The sequence below is a fragment of the Petaurus breviceps genome, unplaced genomic scaffold, assembly GCF_028583685.1.
Source record: "Petaurus breviceps papuanus isolate PSGF00001 unplaced genomic scaffold, PetGlider_PUasm1.0 76, whole genome shotgun sequence".
NCBI classification, from domain to species: domain Eukaryota; kingdom Metazoa; phylum Chordata; class Mammalia; order Diprotodontia; family Petauridae; genus Petaurus; species Petaurus breviceps.
Window position 1 is genome coordinate 54,958,866 of NW_027186473.1, and position 17,779 is coordinate 54,976,644.

Here is a 17,779-nt window from a genome sequence, read left to right on the forward strand (position 1 = left end):
GTGGCAGCTACCCGGTTCTAACGTGCATATATCCTCTCTAGGATTGGCTGCAGCAGTGACAGCTCGTACTGCGATTGTATGATCTGACGCTCCACCCCCTTCACGATGGCCCGGGGACCATTCATAAACTAAACAACTCCAGCAAACCTCGAGTCAGAGAAAGAGAGAGGTTGAGACTCACACACCAGAGTGAAGGGGGGGGGGTGTGAAAGAGACAGAGACAACGGGAAAGAGACAGAGATACAGCCAGAGAGACAGACAGGAGCTGGCAGAAGAGAGGGGCGGGGGAAAGAGAGACAGAAATAGAGGCTCTCTCTGAATGCAACATAAAGGGGGAGGAGAAGAAGATTCCAGGGCCATAACTACACCCCAGATGCAACGCAAGCAACAACTTCGTCAAGATAACAGAGATTTTGTGAGAGATAAAATTATAAATTACAAAACAGAAATGAATCTCAAACAACTTCTACCCGTTTGTACCTAGAGAAAGACAAGATATCCTTTCAAATCAAACAAATTGGGTCCAGAAAACGCCTCCAGCAGGAAAAGAAAGAAACCACAACAACAACAGAAGCGCTCCAAGAGGCAGAGACAAACACTGAAAGCAGCACACCTCCCAGAACCTCGGATGCTGCCAAGGACTGAGTCGCACTTTTCCGCCCAGAGCATTAATTACAGCCTTCTCTTCTGAATTTGGGAGAGGTATAACACAGAGTGTAAACTCTGCCATTCCCATCCGGCCTTATTAGACTGAGGACTTCTTGCATCCTTGGAGATAAGTTTTCCAATGAACTATTCAGCCTATATTGATATTTAGCTTTTTTTTTTTTAAAGGCTGCACTCAGCACTTAAAAGACGGGTGTTTCCAGGTTTGCTGGAGCTGTTGGTCTCCTACCATCAAGGTTTTTGGCTTAAAATTCAATCCCTTTGGGAAGTAAGCCTGGATACTTTTGCATAAGTATTACTGCCCCCCCCCCCAAAAAAAAACCTTCATTTTAAAATCAAAAGAAGTAACAACTAAAAGTATTTCAGGTACTTTTTTCTTTCTTTCTTTTTTTAATCACTTCTTTTTTTCAGGAGAAGGAGGGAGTAACAGATAAAGATACAGAGTGAGAAAGGAAGGGGAGCCAGAGATAACAGCCCCACAGCTGGGGTGGGAAAGAAGAGCAGAGTGAAATTGGAGGGGGGGAGTTGGAGTAGCGGGTTGCCTTTTTTGCAAGCCACAGGGCTACCACCAGTGAGTGAGCCTTGGATCCCTCAACGTACTGCGAGACACCGGTGTATAGCCCGGACCTGTGCCCCAACATGATCGCGGCTCAGGCAAAGCTGGTGTACCAGCTCAATAAGTACTACACGGAGCGCTGTCAGGCGCGTAAGGCGGCAATCGCCAAAACGATCCGAGAGGTTTGTAAAGTGGTCTCCGATGTGCTGAAGGAAGTGGAGGTGCAAGAGCCTCGCTTCATCAGCTCGCTGAGTGAGATCGATGCCCGCTACGAAGGGCTGGAAGTCATCTCTCCCACCGAGTTCGAGGTGGTACTCTACCTCAACCAGATGGGCGTTTTCAACTTCGTGGACGACGGCTCCCTGCCTGGCTGTGCAGTACTCAAGCTGAGTGATGGTCGTAAGCGAAGCATGTCTCTCTGGGTGGAGTTCATCACCGCATCAGGCTACCTCTCGGCGCGCAAGATCCGCTCTCGATTCCAGACACTGGTGGCACAGGCAGTAGACAAGTGCAGCTACCGGGACGTGGTGAAAATGATCGCGGACACTAGCGAGGTGAAGTTGCGTATCCGGGAGCGCTATGTGGTGCAGATCACTCCAGCGTTCAAGTGCACTGGGATCTGGCCCCGCAGCGCGGCCCAGTGGCCTATGCCCCACATCCCTTGGCCTGGCCCCAATCGGGTGGCAGAGGTCAAGGCTGAAGGGTTCAACTTGCTCTCCAAGGAGTGCTACTCCTTGACAGGCAAACAGAGTTCTGCGGAGAGTGACGCCTGGGTGCTTCAGTTCGGGGAGGCTGAGAACCGACTGTTGATGGGAGGCTGCCGGAACAAGTGTTTATCAGTGCTGAAGACTCTGCGGGACCGTCACCTGGAGCTGCCCGGCCAGCCGCTCAACAACTATCACATGAAAACCTTGCTGCTGTATGAGTGCGAGAAACACCCGCGGGAAACTGACTGGGATGAAGCGTGCCTAGGAGACCGGCTCAACGGCATCCTGCTGCAGCTCATCTCTTGTCTGCAGTGCCGGCGATGCCCCCATTATTTTTTGCCCAACCTCGACCTCTTCCAGGGCAAGCCTCATTCGGCTCTGGAGAGCGCAGCCAAACAGACCTGGAGGTTGGCCAGAGAGATTCTCACCAATCCAAAAAGCCTGGATAAATTATAGGGTGGTGGAGACTACTTAGAAAAACAAGAACAACAACAACATACTCCCATCACACTGCGGAAAAACAAAAACTCCAAAACACAATTTTTTATTTAATCACCAAGCAAGAAGAAGGAAAAAAAATCCTCACCACCAGATAGAAGAACATTTAAAAAACAAACAAATCATCCTGGACAGAAGTGATCTTTCTTCCAAAAAATGTTAATTTAAAAGATCACACAAAAGAAGAAATCGGACTTTGCCACAACAAAACGAAACCCAAGGTACATTTTCAAATCCATGTATAGTAGTCTTTTCCTCCTCTTATCTCCTCTATTTTGTTTTTTGTTTGCCTGAATGTTGTCACCAAGTGAAAAAAATTATTTAACTATATGTACAAATTTCTCTTTTAAAAGTTTTACTGATGTCAAATGTATTTCAGTGCCAACGTCAGATTATGTGCCCCCTCTCTCTCTCTCTTGCACCTCTATCCTCACCCTAAACCCACTTGTTGAAAATAGTAATAAAATACTACTTTAACTTTGCATTGACTTTTGTGGATTGTTTTTAAACAGGGCAGGTGAAATTTCAAGTGTAACAATATATCAAATAAAGAAGAGAACTTTTAAAGTTAAAGTATACAGACTCAAACCAAAGTGTGATCTTTAACATTTACAAATATTGCTATAATCCTGCAAAACTAATCCTGCTAATTTATTTCAGACTTGTCTGTGCTTTAAGACAGATAAATATTAATATATGTGTATACATATATGTGTATTTTCAACCTTAATTGGTAAATGTGAATCATTCACATTAAAAATTAATAGATTTGCTTTCTTATCCCGTAACTAAAAAACAAACTATTTCAATTTGACTTTGAAATGCAAGGAAACATTTATGGATCTTCTCTGAATTATTAATGCTGTTAGTTGATTTTCTCCCCTATAACCATTTATCCTCTCCAGGCTTTTAAGTAAATAATAAAACTTAGCTATGTATCAAACAACCATGCCAAGAATGCACAAAAATGGAATAATAATATTAGTTATATGTCTAAAGTAGAAGGATTAAGGCCTTTATTTTTTATTGTAGAGGGGGAAGAGAAATACAGTTTTCTTGAGTCCTTATAGTATTACTGTTTTTCTGAGTATTTAAACTTCAAAACAGCTAACCTTATATTTCATTCCATTACAAAATGATTATTGGATATAGTTTACTGAAGGCATTATGAAGGTGGTTAAAGCAATTAAAATGGAGAATATGGGATATATATATATATATATTTGATGCATAAGAAAAAAAATTTCTATAAGTTTACAACATAAGAAAATTATTTCAGCATCCTGGAACATATCTGAAAAAATGTGGGGGAAAGATATTGTTAAATTTAGGAGAGGTTTATTACATTGCCTCCTATCAAAAACATTTAAAATAATCATCAATCTGAAAATTTGCAAAATTGTGATTTTGTTAAATATCTTTATTCTGTATTTAAGTCTGTACCCCAAAAGTAAACTTAATTCTTAATTTCTTTTTTTTAAAAAAGCAAGAAAATAAAGTAAAAACAAACTTTCTCTGGACACAAATGAAAAGCCTAAAGCAAAGGATTGGGGATTAGAGTCCACTTTGAGTTCTGAAAAATGATTCACCTAATAAAAATGGGTTTAGCTTGCAGGGATTACTGTTTCTTAGTTTAAAATAAAACAAACCATACTCCTAGATAAAAAATATAAATTTGTGATCTTATCAGTGTGATCTTATTTCTACTCTAAGGACATAGTTTGCTTTAAAAACAGAAACCTAGGTTTGCTTTTATTTGTGATTCAGAGAAATACTAAAATAAATTTTAAAATCATCAGTTATATACATTCTTCTCATGCAAATACAGTAGTACTCTTAGGGGCATTTTCTAAGCCACTTGTAATAAAAATAACTTACATTTATATAGCACATTAAGGCTCAAAAAAATGCTTTCCTCACTATTGATCCTATGAAGTAGTTAAGTGTTGGTAAATAACTGATGATTAAGGAGGAAAAGGAAGCTCCTAGAAGAGCTGAATCCTAAAATATCAACTTTTTACTTTGCAACTAACAATACTACCACCAACACCTGAAGCCTCCCATTTCTTCCCTTAAGTAGAAAGAAAACCTTTAAGGATCCATGGCCATTATATTTTCTAAAATTTCAAGAAATTATTTTTTAGCTTTGTAAATCTGTTCTTTTCCTTGCCTCTTTCAGTTTAATACAAACCACTAACACAAGAAAAAAATTAGTCCTTAATGTAAATCTCTTGACTTCAATTCTCTAGCTTACCAAAACAGATATCATCCAGGCCTATGAAATAAAAAGTTCAAATAATATTAAACTGGGCAATTATTTTAAAACAAAAATTCACACTTCTTATTTCCAGACCCAGACCTAAGCCATGCTAGATATATTAGCCAGGTTGCAGTGGTGCAGGGTGGTCTTTGGGGATCCTAAAAGCTGCTCAATCCTTAACAAGCAACAATGAAAGAGAAATTAAATGATGCTGGACAGAATACAACAGGAAAACAGTAAGTACAGCTGTTCTCAAAGCTGTTCCAATGACACAATATAAGAGAACTCCTGGCCTAAGAAGGGGCCCATTCCAATACCTGTTCACTGACCTGGTATTTTAAGCTGACTTGTCAACTACAGTAATTGTAGAACTCAAGTAATTTTTCAAGTTAAAAGCCCCTTTCCTATCAATTTTAGCTACACACTTTAACTATACAATGAAGTCTAAAAAGTTAATCAATGAAACAAAATTGCCTAATTGAATGTTCTTGATTTATAAGGACAGATCAGGCTTGCCCTTTCAATATCTCCAAAAATTCAAATTTCAAAAACTACTTAGTCAAGTGTCAGAATCAAACTCCTTTTCCAATTCCTTCCTGTCACATAGTCTATCTATTTCTTCTAAATAAAAGCAGTGAGATTGGAACAAAGGATTGAACATACTGAAGATTTAAATTGATCTGTGTTATAAAATTTTTAATGGCTCTTGCAGGGACTTAAAGTACTTAATTTTTTAAAGATTTAATAACATAGCACCATAATAAATCCAAACATCTTCCTCTACCTAAACTCCTTCCTCTGTCTAAACCGAAGATAAATATTTATTGTAAAAGTTTGCTTTAACAAAAGGTTGCCCTGCTACTCTTCCAAACAACTTATTCCTTGAGAGAGCTTGTTCTTTTTATCTTTTCAAAGAGAAGGTTGCTGCTCAGAAATAGAAATTTAACCATTCATCTTTACACAAATAAATAAATTTTACATCTTCCTCCTAGCTTTATGGCTATTCTTATAGCCTAAATGAGTTAAAAAAAATAGTTAAGTGGGTCAGAAAAATAATTTTTAAAAACATAAAAAAAATTTGTGGTTTAAATTTGGGAAACTACACAACAGTACCTTATAAAATCTACAATATACCACAGGAAACATGTATCATAAAAGAAGGATCTACGAAATTCCCCATCCTCACCCTAAGAGTAAGTTAATTAGCACTGGATCTAAGGGGAAATTATTATTAACATAAATGAACTACACTAAAATAGCCATTAAGTGAAATTCAAGATTATAAGGGAAAACAGGACCAGAGTATACATCAGTGAAAAATTTAAATCGAATCTTTTAGAATTTACCTGGGTGTTTCCCATGCCTTTCTTTAGCCTCCTCTATTCCTCCTCCCTCCCCCAAAAATACCCTAAACAACCCAATAATGGGGGGGGGGGGAGGGGAAGACCAGCAATTACCACAACTGAATGGGAAAGTGGTAAAGAGATAAGATATTACATTTGTCCTCTTCTTACCTTGGGGTCAATTTTCTTGAAATTTGGCTCTTCTTCATCCACTTCAAAATAGAGTTCAGAGGAGGTGATGGAAAGAGTGCCCTTCACCACCACGGAAGGGGCCACAAGTTGGGCTGGTGTGCTCAAGCTAACAGGACCTGTCGAATACAGAAAGAAAACACCAGATGTGTAAGAAACTTGATTAGAAATGTTATTTTCCCTTTCCAATTCTCACAACTACCTAGTGTCTCCCTACCCCCAACTCACATATTCTGCCCAACCCTATCCTCTTCCAACAATGCAAAGACTTCTAGACCCTTGGGCCTATAACAGCTGGTTAATGATCCTGGTAAATTGGTATGCAATTGCTTTGTAGTGAGTATGCAATGCCCACAGTCAGATAGAATTTGATTCTACTATTCATTCACATTTCACATCAGGAGCAAGCCCCAGGCTGCCAACCAGCAAGTAGCCATTACCCAAGCGGTAACTACGGAAATGGAGAAAACTAAGCAGGCTTCCAAGACAAGGGCTTCAGTTCTCAAATTCTAACTAGGGTTAGATCACAAAAGATCAGCTCTTTGGTGAAGGTAGCAATGTCATCCCCATCACTTCATTCTCTGCAGCCTGGGTGCTAGTTGTGAAAATCTCATGCTTCAGCTTATTTAATCTTCATGAAAAGAATTATAAAAATGCCACTTTAGTATACCTTCCACTCCACTGTTAAATATTGTTCAGTGGTTCCAAATATAGTATTAATGTAGTTTGGGGATTCAGGGATTGAACAGCTGGAGGGTGGGTTTCCAAATGAATGAATTTTTATTGGGATAATCAGATCTCCACAGGGTTTATCAAAGAGAAAAATCAGATTGCTACTGAAAACAATGGAATCACTACAGATCTAACAGTCTATAGGCTATAGACCCAAACCTAAAAAAAAAGAGGGAGACACCAAACGTGTAACATATATATACATGTATATATATATATATATATATATATACACACACACACACACACACAAACATATATATAGTAGAAATAATCATATGTATATTTACTTACTCTGCATTTCAGGCCTTTTTAAAAAAGGAAAATTAAAAATGTGAAGTCAATTCTCAATTGCTCAAATTCTTTGTGGGACAAAAAAATCAACATAAGAGTGATACTTAAAATTTGAATTAATACAGTAGTAGTAGAACTACTCAGGCAATCAATGAGTGAATAACTGCCCCCAAATTCAGATGAACTGTCATTTCCATCGATTGTTAGAACAGTGATGGTCTTTAATCTAACATCAATCTTAATGTGCGCCAGAAGGACAATAGAAGGGATGCTCTACTGAGAGCAGAGCAGGCTTTGCCCCCTATTCCCAATGTATAAATACATTGTGTTTGCAGATGGGCAGCAGATAGCAATGAAACAGCCATGATTTCCCTAAGCTCATCCCTATAAATGGATGAAATAAGCAGCTATGTGTTCTTTTGCTGTCTCCTTTTGCCCTATGTACATTAGCATGTAATCCAGAGGAGAAATAACATTTTTTCAATCACTCTCAGACATTCAATTATGGGGTGAGCAGACAGCTGCAGGATCCAGGGCAGCCCAGGTCCTACAGAAGACCCCTGACAATTTCTACTTCATTTCTAACCCACACCACTTTATTAGTGAGGATTACTTCTTAATCCTATTGCCATTGTCAAGATTATATAATTAAACTCCCCTTTCACCTCTATTACAGTATGAATGTATTACCAGAAGCTGGAATAGAAGCATAATAAAAGAAGAGGAAATGGCCAGTAGGTTTTGAAGGAAGGGTCTAGATAGAGATGAACAATTACTCTTCTCCCTACCACTGGGGGAGGGAGGGAGAAAAGGAACGAAAGTCACAGAGCATAATGCTCCAATTAATTTTATTTCATTTTACTAAGAATTACATAGCCCTCACTACAGACTACATATCCTCTCCTGCTTCCTTTTTTCCTTGGCTGAACAGCATATAGCAAAGTTAAAAGTAAGTGTTCATGAACAATAGATCTAGGTTTTAGATTTATCAGAGTAGAAGATTAAACAGGGGATTATTTTCCAGCGAAAAAAATAATTCTGGACCTATCTCCATCTTACTGCTCTTCCTTCTTCGCCCTTCCAATAATCATACCAAAAGAAGTGTAGGCAATGGAAGAACAAAGCCATTTAGTGAAATATTAAAATGCCCCAATAAGAAAAACAAATATCCTATTGGCCATCTACCCACTGTCCTGGAAGCAAAGCTAAGAATTTATAAATTATAATCATATTGAAAAACCTGGCTTCCTACGGCCAGGAAGTTCTGACAACAGTGTCACTAGATTCTTAAAACAGAATTTTTTCTTATTTTTGCTTTATATGGAGAAGCTAAATATAAAGAGAAGGGCACAATTAGTAAAATCAACATATCAAAGCCATTATTCTACTCCAGGGTTGTTTGTTTACAAACTATTTACCTAGGCAGACTTTTAGAGAGATTAGACAGCAAGGTCCTTAAGGGTGAGTGGGAGAGGGTACTTTTTGTTGCTTTTAACAAAAAGGAAAGAGGGAAAAATTACTTCTCCAAATGAAAGCCTATGACCATAAAAGAAGAAATTAAGCCAAAAATTGTGACAGTGTTTGTCGGGGGAGGTGCATAAGTGGTAGTTCATAGTAGAAAAAGTTAGGGGAAACAATAGATATTATGATGGTGGGGGGAAACATTAGAAACAAAAAACAATCTTACTTTAACTTAAATGTGGGGGGAGGTCCTCACTTTCTAAATAGTGCTTAGTTGTGATAACTAAAAAATATAGCAATCCTACACAAATTGACTGGTAAGCTGATTTGAATATTTGCACAACTGCAGAATTTACCAGTAAGATTCTCTAAGTCCTTCTCCTCCACAGATGACAGGGTATCATCATCGCAGTCCAAGAGAATCTCACTTTCTGAGTTTTGATTTCCTAAAGCCTGACTCTTGATGGACTGTTTTCCTTTAGCAAGGATATCTTCATCTGAATCTGAAATGAAAAAGAAACAGGGCTGTCCATCAGTTTAGGGAAAGAGATAGCGCTCAAAAGTAGGGTGGAAGGAGTAAAAATTTGAAATAAGGGAAGGTTGGTCAAAGATGGTCACTTATACTGGAAAAATTACATTTACACACGCACATACACAAACACAGAGGTACTCAGGATAGGACACAAATGTATGCTAGTATGACAAAGTCTGTTTCCTAAACCTAGCCTAACAGAACCCTGAAGAATATTTATCTCATTAAAACCAACTTCAGAACCAGCAACTTTTTTTTACCATTTATTTATTTATAGTTAAGAAAAGGGAGGACTGAAAACCAAAACTTCCAAAGATATTGGGGGGTGGAGGGGAAGGGCTGATCTCCAGTTTCAGGTCCACAGCTACCAAGCAAATTATTTCAGTTTTTCATAAAGGATTTGGGAAGTGAGGTGGGGAAACTTCATTCTGTGAATAACATAACATCCACATACATTTGGAGTTAGAGAAAAATCTACAACTTAGATAAGGTAAGAAGGGGTAGCTGAAGCTTTGGTACCCTAGTCTGCGCATGCTGCTTTCTACTAATGAAGCCACTGGTTCCTATCAACTCACATCTACTCCCCTCTTTCTCCATCCTCCCTGCCAGCTCCACAGGGCTACAGTAGTTTTCTCCTAAGATACAAGGGTAGGAAACCAGAGGCGCAAAAGCCACCTCTCCAGGTGGTTAAACTAAAGGGCTAAAGCGCCCTGAGGGTAAACACAAAAGAAAAGGTTTGGCAGGCCAGAGAAGCCTCTACAAATACACTAGCAGAAAAGAGCCGTGCCCATTTTCTCAGGATATGTGACAAGGCAGCAGGAGGGAGGAGGAGAGAAACAAATACAAATCTCTGCAATCTGCAAAGAAGGAGCTCTGGGGGGCGCCGACAGTCAACTATAATACTAGGAGAAGGAGCAGAAGAGTCGGTGGAATTAACTGGGAGAAATAATCTAGGGACAAGGAATGAAAACCAGAACTTCAAATACTGCAAACCTCTAACTCGACTACTGAGCAGAGGGTATGGATGCTTTCGTGGTTAGGAGAAATAGAACCAATTGCATGGACCAGCAAGAAACAGGCTATCTTAAAAGATTTCAAACAAAAGCTGGACCATGTTTCTAGTGTGTAGACAATCCTACAAACTCATGTGAAAAAAGGTAGGTTTAGGATCTTTACTGTAGAGTCCCAACTTCTCATGCTCACATTTTACCAACTTGATCTAATCTCTGGAGCCGGTGCACCTGATTCCTTGAACCAAGAGTGTGAGTTTACCCTGTAGAAAGACTGAAAAGATTCAGCCCAGGGCAAACAAGTTCCCAAGAACAGATTGAGGTGGAGTCAGATGTCACTAAATACATGTTTTATCAAAATAAATGAATCCAATGGGTTTTAAACATAAGTTGTAGCAGAGGTACACAAATTGATTCAATTAACCTCTTTGGGACTTAGTTTCTTCCTCTGTAAAATGAAGGGGTTGAACTAGATAGTCTCTAAGGTTCTTTCCATTTCTTTAATTCTATGTAGTCTACAAAATTTTGTAGACAAGGGTTATTTATGGATAGAGTAAAAGTTCATTTTTATATCACTGCCAACTTATTCAGTTATCACTAATTCATTCCATTGTTATAACAGAGCATTACTTTTGGATAAATGGAAGATTTTCTCCTGATACTTGAATGCTGCAAGGATTATAATTTCTCCTAATAATATAGTAAAAACCAAAAATTGGGGAAAGGAAATTTTTTTTATAAATTATTTATCTCATACTATCTAGGGGGTGAAAAAGATCTTATTTTCTTAAATATGTAAGATAAAATGTATGAAAGGCTTTGCAAAAAAGGGGCTATGTAAATGAAAGCTATTAGCTCTTATTTGAACATCATTGAAAATACTGTGTCAATGCATATATTATCCCAAAAGTTACAATTAAGTATTTTCTATTAAATCACAAATTTAAGGTTGATTAAGAGAAATTATTTCATTCTTTTAATATTTATTTTGGAAAGAAAAGCAATAATTTATAGTTTTTTTTAAATTTTATATTATCACACTTATTAAAGAATAAATTAGTTTTTGCAAAATGTATAAAAATTAAAAATATGAGACTTAAAGAAATTAATGACTACTTACTGGACAGTTTTATCAATCAATATGTTAATCTTTACATTTATTGGGTTATTTCTTACTTCCTGCCATGAAAAAAAATATCATATAACTTGTTAATTTAGTACACAAGCTGGCATACATGTATATAGCTAGGTATTATTTTACTTAAAAAAACAAGTGTGTTAAAAAAGATTTTGAAAAATCAAACATAAAATGTAAATTATGAAAATATTCATATCCAAATCCAAGTCTGAGGAACATATGTCAAATCCATCAGGACCAACTTGCTCATTACTTTCCCTGATTACTGACATACATGACTTTAGGTTCCACTAGCTTATTTAAAAAAAAAAAAAAGAAAAACTTTAATCTGCAAACATTTATAGAGGAAGGCAGTCCCTAGTGGCAATATAATATGGTTTAAACTTTCAGTAAATAAATGCACATTTAAAGGCAAGATAAAGTAAAATGACCCAAGACATTTCTAATTTTTAATAATTTCAATTTCAAATTTGAAACAAAGATAATGTATATATTCCCATCTTGTTAACAATTTCCTCCAAACAGAATAACATTACAAAAAATAAGGGAAAGCTACATGTAAAAGACAGTAATATGGGTATGTTGTATACATGGAATTTTAACTTTTATTTATTAGTTTATAAAAACAACAACAAAAAAAGCTCATATTCTGGAATTGTTTTATCTAAGCTAAAAACCCTCTTGTCTTGGAAAATGTGTAGCTTACTGATATTTAGAATGGTTTTCCTGTAATTAACTCCCCCTTGAGGATTTTAAGTTAGCAGCAGTAAAATTACCAACAGTACTCTAATACGCACCACATGCGCTGTTGTTCAATTCTCAGTGGTCTAATAGCTTTTTGCTAAAGATTTTTTTTCAAAATTAGAACAAAACAATTCCAAGCAAAATATAAAAGGTAATTATAATGTTTATATGAATTGAGGGGAAATACATTTTTATTTTCAGCTGCACTATGCCATTTAATAACAATTTTGTAAACAGGTATCCAATGTTATATTTCACTTGTGTCAGTGTATTCCACAATGGGCTAACCGTTTAATTTGATGAAGTCAGGGAATATTTTTGAATCATTTAAATGCAAGCTGTGTTTTTAATTTTGTCTTAACTCAAGAAATTTTCTGGATATCAAACGGTTACTAAGAATGAAATCATTTTGGTTTTTTTGCAGTACAATGTGAAAATGTACCAGATCTAGCTTTTTTTTGGTTGCAGTTTCATTATTGGTTGAACTAAATAGTTACTGAAGCTACAGTTACTATATAAAACTATAGTAATTTGTTGTTTTTTTTTAAAAGTGTTCCTAGCTGTATGTCATTACTGAAAGCTGGTACCAAGCTCAAAAGGAAGCTCAAGCAGGGCTGAATATGTGTTGGTGAGACTGTTTGGGAAAAGCTCTGAAGCAACACTGACTAGGAGTGGATTTGTCTGCAGGACAGGGGGAGTGAAGCTAAGAAAAAAGGTAGGTGGGAATGTAGTCCTTGTTTGAGATTCACAGATTCTCTTCCTTTTCTCAATTAGCAGATTGCCACAGTTAATATTTCAGAAGGTGAGTAGGAGAAGATTGTGCACCAAAGTCTTAGGTACCATACCATTTCAAGAATAATTACACTATTCAAAGCAAAATTTGTCATCTCAACTACTGAAGTAACAGACTTCATAGATTTTTGCAGTAGATTTATCAGTATACCAGATGGTGAGGACTACCAAAGTTCTACTCTTCTGAAATTATAGAGATATAGCCCTGTCCGCATTATTTGGGAGATGTTCATTGGAATAATTTAGAAAATATATCATATTATATGTAAATACTGTGCAGTTTATGGCATGTAAAAAGAAGGGCATTGGGGGCATGGGACAAGCTCAAGAAAGTATGGAGGCCTTAAAGCATCCCACTATCATGACTGTGTTTGTCCTGATGAATATGGAATTCTAGAAAGTGCTACATCAACAGAGAGAACAGTATGTTCTGTTTGCTAGAGAGAGAAGCATGTCGGGTAATTGATCCTGGCATAATCTTGTTGCTTCAAAAACCTGCTACTAGAATTATTTTGTACTATTATTTATTATGCAAAAAATTAAAATGGAACTGATGTGAGAACTCCAAATATAATATGATTTCAAGTTTATCATAATTCTGGGTAAGCAGGTTAAATAGCATTCCATATTTACCCTTTGATGACAACTTCCTGCTAATGATTCTGTTATCTAAAAAAAGCATTCATGACAATCTACACAGAAACATATTTGTATTACAAGAAATCTTGCTAGATGAACTTCTACAAAAGGCAAAGAATAAAAGTGTGATCTGCTATTTATAGAATCTGACTAAAACGCAATGGCAACAATAAGAAACCTTTTTTTTTCCCTTTAGATGGTACAGGTAATGTTAATTTTTTTTTTCTTTTTAAAGAAATTCTACATAGCCATATGTAGAATTCCTGCAATTATTCTAAGAAGGATTCATTTTATCACCTAAATAAAAAATACATTTAAGTGGAACCTTGTTAATAAGTTATTATCATAACTGAATGTTAAACCTACTTTTTTCCCCTTTTAACTTGATGGTAAAATGTCAACTAAATCAAACAATGAATTTGGAAAACAGTATGATAGTATAAAAGTCATTTATTAGAATTCAGATGACTTATACTTCAGTCTCATTTCTGTCACTAACTAGCTGTGTGACCATATGCATATAAATAACTTCTCTGGGTCTCAAATTTACTGATCTGTAAAATACAGGTATTGGACTGTTAATATCCCTATTAGCTCTAAAATTCTATAATAAGAATCAGGCAATATTAGTTAGAAAATCTATTAAGTACACTGTAATTGAATGCTAACAAATATTTAATAATTACATATACATATATGCATATATAGATATTTTAAATCTCTAGAAATCAAAATATTAATCTTTGCCTGGTACAGACCATTTTCACAAAATTTAAACATGATTTTTATTTTAATTTTAGTATATAATAATGTCTACAAAGTTTTTAAAAGTCCTACACTGCAACAATGACTTTTACAAATAACTACTTTGGAGGTTCTCTCTTTGAAAAATTACCTAACTCTCCTTTCCCCAAAGCAAGTTAATGTGAACTTGGGCAGGGCAATTAAATTGTCAGAATTAAAAAATTTGTTTTTAACTAGAAGGTAGCCAGAAGTAGAGTCATGGGGCTGGTATTGATCGTGAGAACAGAGAACATTAGTCTTCAGGTATTTACTTGGCCACCTTTGCACCAGAGGCTTTCCTTCAAATCAAATCAATCCTTGGAAAAGATGGCGCTAACAACTAAAATACATAAGTAATCTCCAACAAGATTTCCCTTTGGATGTTTTTCTTTTATATTAATATAGCACATGGTACACCATGGTTCTTCACTTTACAGATACAGTATTCCCATAATGAAGTCCCCCTTCTGACAAAGATATAAAACAATGGGACACAAACACTAGTTAAATGTAAACATTTTTACTCACTATATTTTTATCTGTTACAGGATTTTGTAACATCTTTGGCTATCATTTTTTTTTCCACCAGGGTTTCTTTTTAAGCTATTCTTCATTTTGAGTATTCAACTTTTTAATTTATTCAAGATAGCTTCTTAAAATAAATATTAGTCAGAAATTATGCTTATATTGTTGATCCTTTAGTGATATTTTCAGAGTTTGTAAATATATTTTGAATAATTGTTTTATGTATTCATAATAAATTATAGCATCACAAAGAAGCACTAAGGGATTGATTTCTAGAACTTCCTAGAATGCCCTGATATTACATTATTTTTGTTGTTCTTTAAAAAAAATAGAAAAGCATTATTAGCATCTTTCAAAAAAGTTAAACTAAGGATAACTATAAATTTCAGTGAGAAAGGTAAGCCCAATGGTATACCTAAATCTGTCTGCTTATTCAGCTGGTGTTTGATTTCTAGGTGAAATACAACAAAAACTTGAATTAGAAATGCAGAAGAAATAAACAAAGATGAATGTTTTTCTATTAAAACTATTTCTTTTTCAAATGTTCTTGTACTTCAAAATCTTCTTTATTCATTGATGATCACCAGAAAAAAACTGCAAAATTATTATTAAACAACACAGTATCAAATTAAATGTTAACCCAGCTTTCTGTTTCATGGAATTAAATTAAAAATTTTAAGAAAAAAATCATTATGTTATTTTAATCTTTTCATTAATACCTTAAAAATGAGTTACTCTTCCTAATAAATTTAATAAAAGGTATTTAACTTAAGGGGTCATTATTATTAGAAAGTAAATTACTTCAATGTAATGTCGCAGCAAGATCTCAGCAGACAAGATATGAAAGGAGATTTTCTTACAACAAAACTACAACTAGGATTATCATATAGGTAGATACCTATGTTGTCTGAATAGATAGTTCAATTTATTATTTGTCTGGCATGAATTTACGAAGCCTTAGTCTGAAAATAAAATATACATAAGGAGTAAATTTGAGGGATTATTTTACTTTCAGTGAATAAAAACTACATTATTCTGATCATTTGTGAATGAGTTTAGAAAACAAACTTTAACCCTAATTGTGCAATAAGGAAATTTTGTGAAAACAAATGGCTTATCTAAAGCAAAAGATGAAAAAATCCTTAGTAAATGAAAAAAAAAGATGTAAGAAAAATTCTTAAAATGCCAATAAAACTATTTCTCAGGAATTCCTAAGTTCTTTTTGCTCTAATGGAATAAAATCCTTTCAAAAAGCAAATCTTTTAAATGTAAAAGTCATTAACCAAGAAATACAGTCTATCCTAAAATCCACAGTACCACCAGGCACACAAAAATACCAAGAACCCCCAAAGCAGAAGTGGACTAATTAATTCTACATTTTGTTTCTCTTTTCCCTCCTCTTACTGTTGAAGATATAAGGCTCTGGGACTCATTGCTTTTAGATCACTTTGTTATTGACTATTCTCTGTATAGCCATTTATTTTAAAGGACTGATGTCACATTTGGTGTTATATCTGATGACATATTGTAGACATTTTCTTCCAGAAATGGCTCTTTAAGGCTGAGTGCAAGAGGTTAAGCTGCCTGGCTGAGGCCAAACCCAACATTATATTCTTTTCATCTAGATCTCAACAATATTCTTAATTGCCTTAAATTAGTATTTCCTTTGTATTTTGCACTTTAACCTTATAAATGTAAGTACAAACTTTGAAATTTTAAATGGCATACATGAAAAAAAATTAAAATACTATGTGTATTTTAAAAAGAACAACATTAAGGCATGTAGTCAGTTTTATCAACAACCAAAATAATATTAAGTGTGACCAAATTTTATATTTTCCTTAACTATGTATCTTAACTTTCAAAACCATAAAACAGTAAGTCTAAGTGCCTGATTAAGGTAAAGAAATTGTTAAGCCCAAAGGAATAATCAGTAGTTCTATTCATTCATTCCTATTGGCTTATCAGACAGCTTCCAAATATTGCCCCTGAATGAAAATTCAGATGATACGCATTATAACATAAAGGGGAAAAATGTTTTGTTGAGCTTTGATAACAAGATGATGCAGAATAGTAACACAGGAAAATAATGTCTATTCTCTTTTTCCACTAGCCATCTATCTTTACCATCTACAAATCAAGGCTTAGAGACTACCTAGGCCAGGGCACTTGGACATTTATTACCATCCCTCCGCCTCTCGCTGGAATCTCAAGTTAAAATTCAGCAGTTAAGGAAAAACCATATATGCCCAGGAGTGCCTCAAAATGTATTAGGTTTTGGTAATGTTTTCTTTCTTACATTAAAGTAATTAAATTAATTAGCAGTCTTTTGTTTGGTGAAGGTAATGAACTCAAAGCTAAATATGTCATTAAAAATAATTGTAGTTTCCAACTCTAGACACAAAGGGTCTGTTATAAAAAATGTTTCATGTTTAATGTATTGTGTGCATACACTTAAACACCACAAGGTTACAGACACTATGCTGTCTATGAAAAAGTAACTACTTGTTTTATTTGTGGGTAAAATAACTCTGAAATGTAGTGTTGAGCTGTTTTACAAGATCTTGCAGTAATGAAGCTCTGTTCTTCATTACCAAGTACTGTACCTGCTGTAATGGGCAAGAAGTGGTTTTTACACTGACCGTGTTCCACGGCTGTTTTTAGTGTCGCTTCAGGATGTGTCGATCCAAGAGGGTTACGCACAAATCGTCGCCGGCGCCGCAAGTCATCTTCCCAGTAGTCAAGGCGCCAGAACTCACGAGGACGACTACAATGAAACAGAGAAGCCACATATGTTAGCAATTATCAAACAGCGTGGTAGCACTGAATTTCTGCATAAAGCTCTCCTTGTTTGCTCTGCCCTTTTTTTCTTCTCCCCATCCAATCCCTGTTAGACACCCTCCCACCCCT

At 35.6% G+C, this 17,779-nt stretch overlaps 2 protein-coding genes across 3 annotated transcripts in view; one reads left to right on the plus strand and one right to left on the minus strand.

Annotated features, from left to right (window-relative positions):
- LRBA (LPS responsive beige-like anchor protein) overlaps positions 1-17,779 on the minus strand; it is a 737,508-nt gene that overhangs the window by 326,755 nt on the left and 392,974 nt on the right. For both annotated transcript variants that reach the window (XM_069105500.1, XM_069105498.1), the window contains exons 25-27: positions 17,512-17,636; positions 9,063-9,209; positions 6,202-6,338 (exon numbers count right to left, since the gene is read on the minus strand). In XM_069105500.1, the coding sequence (XP_068961601.1) occupies positions 6,202-6,338; positions 9,063-9,209; positions 17,512-17,636 (409 nt within the window). The remainder of the gene's footprint in view (positions 1-6,201; positions 6,339-9,062; positions 9,210-17,511; positions 17,637-17,779) is intronic.
- Positions 128-3,345, plus strand: MAB21L2 (mab-21 like 2). Its single transcript, XM_069105501.1, has one exon. The coding sequence runs from the start codon at positions 1,306-1,308 to the stop codon at positions 2,383-2,385; it is 1,080 nt and encodes a 359-aa protein (XP_068961602.1). The 5' UTR covers positions 128-1,305; the 3' UTR covers positions 2,386-3,345.